Consider the following 9,730-nt stretch of genomic DNA (forward strand, 5'->3'; position numbering starts at 1 on the left):
AATAGAGCAAAATACCCGCTAGCTATAATTGAGAGGCTCCTTGCCGTATATGGTAAAAATGGTGGTTGTGCATTTTCGAAGACACTGACCAACAGTTCCTTGGGTACGCGAGCGCGCGAGTTAGACTTTCATCTCATGGTGGGCGCGTTCCATGGACACGCCCATAATCGTAAGTGCCAGCTCGACTGGCATCCCATATACATTCCGGGCACTGGACACACCGAGGGCGAAGGGTGTGAACACGTTGTGGGGACAACGAACAGACTTGGAGGAATCTGCTCTGATGTGAGGGCGATATGTTCGACCTCTAGGGGAAGCTGAGTCAGGTGGAAGTCGGGCAACTAAGTGCGCTCGAAGCGCGGGAACGCGCGAGGTATGCGGAGGGCGCGGGAAATGCGCAGAAAGCGCGGAACGCGCAGGAACGCGGCGCTCGTAGAGCGCAAGTGCGGAAGGATGTCTAGGATCGTGTAGGACGCGAGGAATGGGTATCAAGCGAATGTATTATGAATATAGACTGATAAGGGAAGGAGAATATGACTCCTGGCTATAGATAAATGCTTTCTAAGACATAGCACAAACTGCGGAACTCTTCTAAGGGTGATTGCCTAAGTCCCCACCTTCTGTCAGAAAGCCCAGTTAGATATAGAGGATAGCTAGCGAAGAGGGAGCGAAAAGCATCCTAAAGCGGCCGAAGAGCGCGGAAGCGTGGGAACGCGGCCGAGGAATGTCACAGATGTATGTAAGGAGACAGCAGCTGTCAGAAAACCAATATATGTATGTAATACGCACCTATGGACCGAATAGACAATGGATGGATGGATCGGAGGAAGCGCGGGAAAGCGCGCGCTGAGCGCGAGCGCGGGAAGTGCGCGGAAGGTGCGGAAGGTCGCGGGAAAGTCGCGCCCACCTGTGGATAGGGATGAGGTCGATGTAGAAATCAGGGAATACGAGCCTGTAGAGATATCACTCTCTACAACGTGTTCTCATCCTCAAACGAGCTTGCTCATAGTACGAGACACGCAAGTCCATTCCACCGGCGTCAGACTATCGAAGAACATTTTTCGTTTTGGGATACTGACAAGTACGCCACCCTCAGTAAGTAAATATTAATACTTAAGTCTCCTGATTTTGTCACTGATTCCGTCAGGCAATTACATTTGGAATCACTATCGCGAGGCGCTTAATTCTATTCAGACACTCACTGCCATCAAAGCCGAGCTATGTCTTACTGACGAAGATTTTTCTTAATTTCTCAAAGACGAACGTGATTACCTTGATGGATTGAAGCTGCCGCCAGTCAGAGACCAACTCTGCATACACTATGTTGAAGTTCTCGACGAGCTTGCTCAATGACAGTGAGTAAAGTTTGCGTACCATAATCATGGCCCTGATATTTAACTAATTTAGTGCTGATTGGAATGTGGCTCAGGAAGTCGGCAATAACGCCCTGACTAGCATTCCCACCGGTGTCATGCATGAAACGAAGATCATACATTGACATTCAATAGGATAAGAGTATACTAGTCCAAAAGCTTTCGCTTTAGACTAATTACTCTATGTTGAGGCAAGAGAAGTAAAAAGTGGCAGAAAGCTCGTGTTTCGTTTACTTCTGTTTACGTTTATCTTTGTTGACTTTCTTGCTTCTGTTTCTCTTGTTCTTTTTTATTTGTGCACGTTATGTGAGCTTCAGCCACAATCTGAGCTTACATAACATGTAATTAACCCTAGGAGAAGTCATGTGACTCCAGAATTGAGTCATTTGATCTTGGACGATGTCACTCGATGTCATAACTCCACAATGATGTCATTTGATGTCATAGCTCCACAATGATATCATTCAGCTCCACTTTGCTCCACAAATGCTCCACACTGCTCCACAGTGATGTCATTTGCTGTCAAATGAGTCAGAATGAGTCATTTTCCTCCTTTGGTGTTCTTTCCACTTCAATTCTGCATTTTATGCTACAACTACCTTATTTCTTCTGAGATTTGTGTCTCTTTCTATTTTCTTGGTACTATACAGTTCCTGGGATATTTCCCACACCAAATGTATATAAGGAGGCTCAATTCTCTGAGGAGAAATGAGAGACTCCCCATATTGGAGATTTCCCACTTCACATCTATCATCTGAAGTGCAGGCTGAAACTGACAGCCTTACTACACTAAGATTTGATATAATCTTAGTCTTGTATTATCTTTACTGTTGTTAGGGGCATTTAGTCACCCTAACCTTCTTTTCTAGTCCTTTGTTGGTCTAGAACTGCTGTTTCCTTGCTTTGATTAAGTCAGCAAGGATTTGTCTGGGAAAAGCTTAGTCAGCATCCCACACAACCCATATCTTTTGTCCAAGAGCTGTTTGGACAAAGAACTCTTCAGGAGATATTCTTGCTTTGATTACGTCAGCAAGGATCTGTCTGGGTAAAGCTTAGTCAGCTTCCCAATTCCACACCACCAAGGACTTTGCTCCATACCAAAGGTCCCTCGTTCATCAAAGGATCCACACACTTCAGCCAAGTGTTGTGTAGCGCATCCACTCGTATATTTGTCCAAGGACCATTCGGACAAACCATTCGTCAACGTAGTCTAGTCCATCTATTCTACGCAGTTCATCGTATCAGGCCTATCATCTAGGTCTATCATCCCATCCAAAACCGAACCCCATTCCAAGAACCAACGACAGACTGTATAGTCGAGCCTCCCACGAACGACACGTTATCAACCGAGAAAACTAGAAAATTCGTTGACCGTGTACTTGAGGAGTTGGCAACTCTTGTCTTATCAAAGTGTAGTTGTGGTGTCACTACATTTACACAAAAACATATAAGACCCTCAAGTAGTAAGACATCACTGGAGCCCACCGCGAGGGAGGCTTCTTTGGTTCTTGCACAAATTGTTCTATCGTATTTGCTCCATCCTCGAGCAAATACCCTATCGTGTTCAGGAATATACCTGAATCCTATTCGTGCATATTTCGTCGAAATCTACCATGGCACCATCGTCTAGTACCATGGCACTATCCATCCTTACTATGCCCATCCCGGGTAGTAAAGCCGCACCTAAGAAGTTCAAGGGAGACTTCTCAAAGGTGAAAAAGTTCTTGAAGCACTATGAAAAGTTGTGTGATTACAACCAAGTGCTCTCGGACAAGGAAAAATGCGAGACTGTGACACAGTACACATCTCGCAATGTCGAGGAATTTATTGAAGGATTACCTTCCTTTAGAACTCCCAACTGGGATGCTCTTAAGGCGGACATCCTGAAATACTATGATGCCGACCTCGATTCAAAGAGATACAAGAGGAAGGATCTATTAGCCTATGTCAAGGCTACAAGGGGGAAACGTATCCCGACTCTTGCTGCTTGGAAAAAGTATGTAAGAGGGTTCATTACGATTGCGGGTTGGTTAGAATCCGCAAAGAAAATCACAAAAGATGAGTTTGCCTCTTACTTTTGGGAAGGAATCTACAAAGGCCTTCGGGCAAAGATTGAAAGCCGCCTTATGGCAAAGGATCCTGATAAGGATTTGTCAAAGGCATTTGCTGTTGACAAGGTTACTTCGACCGCAGAGAAGTTACTTCACCGGGACCGCTTTGATGCCGATCTGCTCATCTCCGAGGACGAGACTGAAACCTCTCCTTCGGACACTGAGACCAGCTCTTCTGACTCTACTAGCTCTGACACTATGTCAAGCGATTCGGAGGAAGAACTTGAGCCAAAGTCTCGCAAATCCACAAAGAAATCCCACAAGAAACACTCGCGTGTCAAGGAAGCCTCTAAACACAAAGGCAATCATTCTGGCTCCAAAACGCCTAAAGAACCTTCATCAAAGGTCAAGGATAGTTCAGCTACATCTTTGGAACCCATCGATGAGATTGAGGGGCTCATTAAGCAACTCAATTCTATGTCTCTCGATGATCCTCAGTATGGATTGTTGTATTATCATGTAACCAAGTTGGATCCTACCGTCATGAAGATTGTATCCCCACCTTTTAGAAGGAATGGAGGAGCATCTACTACTCAGACTAGGACCACTGGGAACACAGGAAACCAAGCTTTCAACAATCGACGAAATGGTGGAGGACGAAATTTCCCTCAACCAGGTTCGCGATTCTATATAGCCCCTGGTTCACTCGAGAAGATCTGTTATGGGTGTGGAGAAAAGGGACACTCCATGTTCAACTGTGTAAAGTTAAACCAGTTGATTTCCCAAGGAAAGATCGAGAGGAACCAGCGAGGACAACTTCAGAGACCCAATGGAGCTACTATCCGAAAATTGCCTGATGAGACTATGCTCGAGGCAATTAATCGAGAGGATAGGAAAGCACCAGCTGCAAACTTCATTAGGGTACCCTCCGAAGAAGAAGACCCTGACAAAGACGTCAGACAGGTCACAAAGAAGACAAAGATGAAGAAGAAGACCCCTCAAATCTATGAATATCCAAGCGACTTTTATACGTTGGATGATTCAGATTCTGAGGATGAAGTCTATATGGTACCAGCTACCACCGATGACGATGAAGACTACTACGTCTATCCTGCTGAGAGGAACATCAAAACAAACACACACGCTCGACGTGAGCGGTTTGATGGTGTTTTTCCCCCTCCCATGAGCAAACCACAGGATCGAAGAGATAATGGTCAGAAGGGAAAGGGCTTTGTCAAAGAAAATATTCAGACTGCCCCGCGATTCCCAAGGCAGTACAAACCTGCAGAAGGTCGTTCTAAACCTGCCCCATTATCCGAAAACAAGCATCACGACGTAGCCAAAGAAATCCCACGTACCATGAAACGTGCTCGATTTAACGAAGATGATGAAGATGTCATCATGGAAGATATCACCAATAGGAATGACCGACCTAAGGAAGCAGTTAATGAAAAGAAGAAGAAAGAACAGGCGGTCAACAAGGACGAATCCAACCCTGACAAGAAAATTGTACGACAACGTGTCTCCGATCTTTCTACTCGAACCAAACCAGAGAAAGTATTGGAATCCGTATTGAAGACTCCAGTCCAATTGGAAGTGGGTCAGATTCTAGGCACTTCTCGCGAACTGTCTGGACTTCTTGCTAATGCAATCAAACCCAAACCAATTCCGACTGAAGCTCATTCCGTATGGACCAAAACACGTGGACTATTGATCAGACTTACCATGCAATGTGATGGACAACCTATCCATGCCATCATTGACACTGGAAGTCAGCTTAACATCGTCAACCGTCACATTTGGAAGACGGTGATCAATAGACCTATCGATATTAGGCGTGCAACTAGCATGAATGATGCTAATGGCGGGGAAGGACAATTACGTGGATTAGTCCAGAATGTACCCTTGACTTGCGGTGGGGTGCAAACTCAGGCTAATCTCTACGTTGGAGACCATGTTCCCTTCAGTCTATTACTTGGACGACCGTGGCAACGTGGAAACTATGTCTCGATTGACGAAAGGAAGGATGGAACATGGCTCTTATTCAAGGACCCACAAGGATTTGCGGTCCAATACGAGATCCTATGCACACCAGATGGTACAGACCCTGAATGGTCTTTCGAACCTGCTACCTGGCTTGGAGGAAAGTTACCTGGTATCTTTTCCTTGACAAACAAGCTAGAAATGCATACCAAACCATCTGTGCATCATTTCAAGGCGCTTAGTCAAAAGGGTTATGACAAAGCACCTTCGAGTTATTCAATCACTGCTGGACGTGACCCAAATTCCAAAATTGGTAGCGAGATTGGCTACACGAGATCATTATTGGGTCCACAGATCAACTCCTGCCAAGCCGATTGCAAAGATCATTCATTTGCAAAACAGGATGTTGCAGACTCTATAAAAATGGATGATCCCCAGCAGACAAAGTGGCACCCTCCTAGCCCTCAGTTTGGTGCAATCAGTGCTAAACAACGATTTGCTGACATTACCAAATTCGGTGGCACACGTGACTATGGACGGTCCCTTCCAAAATTCATTCCCGGGTCTGTTCGGATTTCAAAATAGGAAGTCTGGGCAATGCCGGTTGAAGTTCAATTGTTCCGATTCGGAACTATCATTTACTATTAGCCCTACACCCAATACACCCTCTCCTACTCGTTCTATCAGTCCTCCGTCTCCAGTCTTCTCTCCTGTCCTTTGGGCATCGGCTCATGGACAGGAAGCACCATCAGTACAATACTGGACGGATCGGCAACTGAAGGAGCAGAGCCTGTAGTGGCTAATAGTACGTCATTTGACTCTGTCCCGCAAGACAGACTCTCACCATGTGCAGTGCAAAATGTCTTTGATACATTAAGTGCACGCACATCTGCATTTACGCCTACCGCGGATCCTAGTGCCGACTCCGTGTCCACTAGCGCTCTCCCATCAGCATCTCCAATCCAGGCTCAATTACCATCCCCTAACACATCCGTCCTTCACGACAACGCGTTCTTAACAGCTCATAAGCCTGGAGATGCTCACGTATCTTATGCTACTGAGTATGCCACTCAACTTGCACACACCTTGGGAGCATCATATGTTACAAGGCACCCTGCCAACCAGCACATGTGTACCACCACTTGCGCATCCAGTGCTGTGTCTGGATGCGGCAAGTTTTCGTCATCGCAGGCACCTTCTGGCGCATCCAGAGCCGTATCTAGATGCGGAAAAATTTCATCGTCAGAGGCACTTTCTGGCACATCCAGAGCCGTATCTAGATGCGGAAAAATTTCGTCGTCAGAGGTACTTTCTGGCGCATCCAGTGCTGTATCTAGATGCGGAGAATTTTTGCCATCTCAGGAACTCTCTTGCGCATCCAGTGTTGTATCTGGATGCGGGACATCTACATCATTTGCGACTCCAACGCCTTGCAACACTCCCAACACCTACTCTTATGGCAACTCAATTCCAGTAGACGATGTTAATGTATCTAACACGTCTACTCCATTCATTGGTCCAATCCAGGCAGACGCCTCCAACACATACTCCTACCTCCCTGAGCCAGAGGATCTCTTGTCTGCAAACGCGCCATCTACGCCTTGCACTGATCCTGCTGTTAGCACTACTCCTACTGTAAAGGAGAGGGATGGAAATCTTAACGTGTTGGATGGTATGTCTCGTTCCATTCATTCAGCGGCAGAAGATCTCACTCGTGTACTCAATGACGCTCTAGCATATAATGCGCGTCTCTACAATCTCCCGGATCTTGTGTATCCAGGAGACGAGTCTTCTGAAGAACCCAGTGTCAACGACGACCAGGGTACCACTGTCGGGAACATTGATGATCTCCGCGCTGCTTCAAACCCAGCCTTTGAGGTAAACATGTCTGGAGAGCATGGCGTTGATCTTCATGCCTACTCTGGCTTGGGAGATGGTAGTCCTATGTACACTACTACTATTTCTTCCAACGCCTATGATGAATACCAATCCGATGTTGTGTCTTCCCTTGATGAAGCCATGACCGAGCCACTCAATGACATGACCGCACTCATTACACCACCGCTTACTCCCAGTGCAACTTCAAACTTTGAATCCGCGCTGGACGAGTTCATGACTGTTGACGATGCTGTTGACAACACGTCCATCTTTGGTCAACATTCAGATGCTAGCCCTCGCATCTTTGAACCAGGATCGTTCATCACTCCTGCGCATGTCCTTGAGTCTGGCGACTCCATCATTCGCTCGCTATTCGAGCCACGTCCTTCATCTCCAATCCCCGTATTGGAATTCAGTCCCGATGCTTCACGCTCTATGTCTACGGATGTCTGGACAGATGCAGTTTGTCCTGTCCTGCTCTCTCATCCATCTCCTACTCCCATTCCTTCGGAAACTCCTACTATTGATCCTTCAACTATCACATTACCTGCTCCAACGAACGAGCAGATCATGGAGGACTATCTTACCACAGACCTACCAACACTCTCCGACACTCACACACCCTTACTTTGTGATGTTACATTGGCGCTGTCTACCTACGCTGATGAACATAGCAATTTGTGTGCTCGTGATTGGGACCAAGAGACGGGCAGCTCAACGATTGTTTCCTGGAGCCGATGGGGAGTATCTGAGTGTTGCATCACCCGAACCACGCGCGTCGCGTGACTGGACTGAACGAGCCGAAGAACTTATCGAGCATCGTGCCAAAGCCAAAGGAATACTTGCACTGCTCGAAGACTGCCTACCTCCACGGATGTACGAAGAGCCAGACGAGAACCCTTTGTACTGAACTGCGACAAGGAAGGAGTCTTTGGAACCCATGTAGACGACTCGTTCTATCACCATAACCATAATTTGGTTAATCCATTCTTCAATGGAGACGAGGACCGAGCTCCTCAATGCTTTATGTGCCGTTTGCGAATTCCATGGTGAACTTCGACTCGCAGACATTATCGCATCCATCCTTGTCTTACCATTCCCCGACCGAGACATTGTCTACTCCCTTGTGCAACACGGGCTTCTCGATTCACAAAATGAAGACGAGATTGTTACATTTGCTCATGCTCGTGACCGTTTGCTCGGAGTACGTCGGATCCGTTTGGTAATGATGGCATGTAGTCCTTTTCGTTCATCTCCATCAGCCAACAAAACATTCTATCATTTCTATGCTGATGAAGATCGAGAGGACGAAGATGGTGAACCACACTCTGGTCACCTCTTCTACATTGCTTAAAGACGAGGTAAATCCTCGCACTAGTCATGATGCATGTGCACTGACATCATTGACTAGCCAAAAGAGTTTTGTGTGCACTAACTTCATAAAAGAGTCAAAAAACAGCACATGGACACCCCTATTTGCGCATCCAGAGTCGTATCTGGATGCGGAAAAATTTTGTCGTGCTAACTTCATAAAAAATCCAAAAACATCGAAAAACAGTCAAAATCTTGTTTTTCTTTATTTTCTTTGCATGTGTTTGCTTGCCATGTATTTGTGTTCGTGTTTGCGAATCTTCTGTTGTCTGCTAGCCATGTTATTTGTGTTCGTGTTTGCGAATTCTCTGTTGTCTGCTAGCCATGTATGTTTTATTTCTGTTTCAAAATGTATTGTATCGGTTTTCGACTTACGTCAGGCCCAAGTACGAAAGGACTTGTTCTAGGAATTTGTACTAGTGAAACACTAGACAATTTCAATGAATCTCCTTTGCTTGTGTACCCTGGTGACGTGCTCGAAAGTCAAACCATACAAGAATACTATGATAGTCTAGGACAGGCAATGATGCCCTCCGAAAACTATGATGATTTGGACAATTTCGAGATTGAAGAATCCGACTTCTTAATTGAATGTACGGCTTCCAGTCTCAATGATCCAAGTTACGAACCCGTGATGACCATGTACAAACGTGTGGACAAAAAGATTAAACCTGTCTCGGGAACATTCCCACAGGAAGCCCGCGTTTTGCGTCATTTTCCGCATGATCCTTTGGCATCCATGACACCCTTGACTCGAATCCACCCAATTTCATCCCTAATGGAAGGCTTCACAAAAGAATTTGGGATAGCCTAAATATCAACTCCAAGGGATTCCTGCTGCCACAGGAAAGTCAAGCTATTCGAGCACATTCATGGATCTAAACCAAGATACACTTGCTTTCGAAAGAAACGGATCGAGCGCACAGCTAAGGAAATCATACTTCACTCCATATATTATTCCTACCATTCCCATGGTTCCAGGGGAATGTAAGAATATTCCTATACCCACTGGTATTAGGGAAAAGTGTCATCGAGCTATTAAAACAAAGAGCAGAGCAGGAGGATACGAACCAA

General features: G+C 46.0%; 1 protein-coding gene across 1 annotated transcript; it reads left to right on the top strand.

Annotated features, from left to right (window-relative positions):
• Positions 1 to 6: 6 nt before the first annotated feature.
• Positions 7 to 1,248, top strand: DEU56DRAFT_747043 (uncharacterized protein; the record flags this gene model as incomplete). The annotated part of the gene is made up of 3 exons (XM_041349247.1): positions 7 to 233; positions 959 to 1,095; positions 1,148 to 1,248. Coding segments are annotated over 3 exons (465 nt in total), but the record flags the coding sequence as incomplete, so codon positions are not given.
• Between the last annotated feature and the right edge of the window lie 8,482 nt (positions 1,249 to 9,730).

The sequence above is a fragment of the Suillus clintonianus genome (assembly GCF_016758775.1).
Source record: "Suillus clintonianus strain FC179 chromosome Unknown DEU56scaffold_133, whole genome shotgun sequence".
In the NCBI taxonomy this organism is placed as follows: Eukaryota; Fungi; Basidiomycota; class Agaricomycetes; order Boletales; family Suillaceae; genus Suillus; species Suillus clintonianus.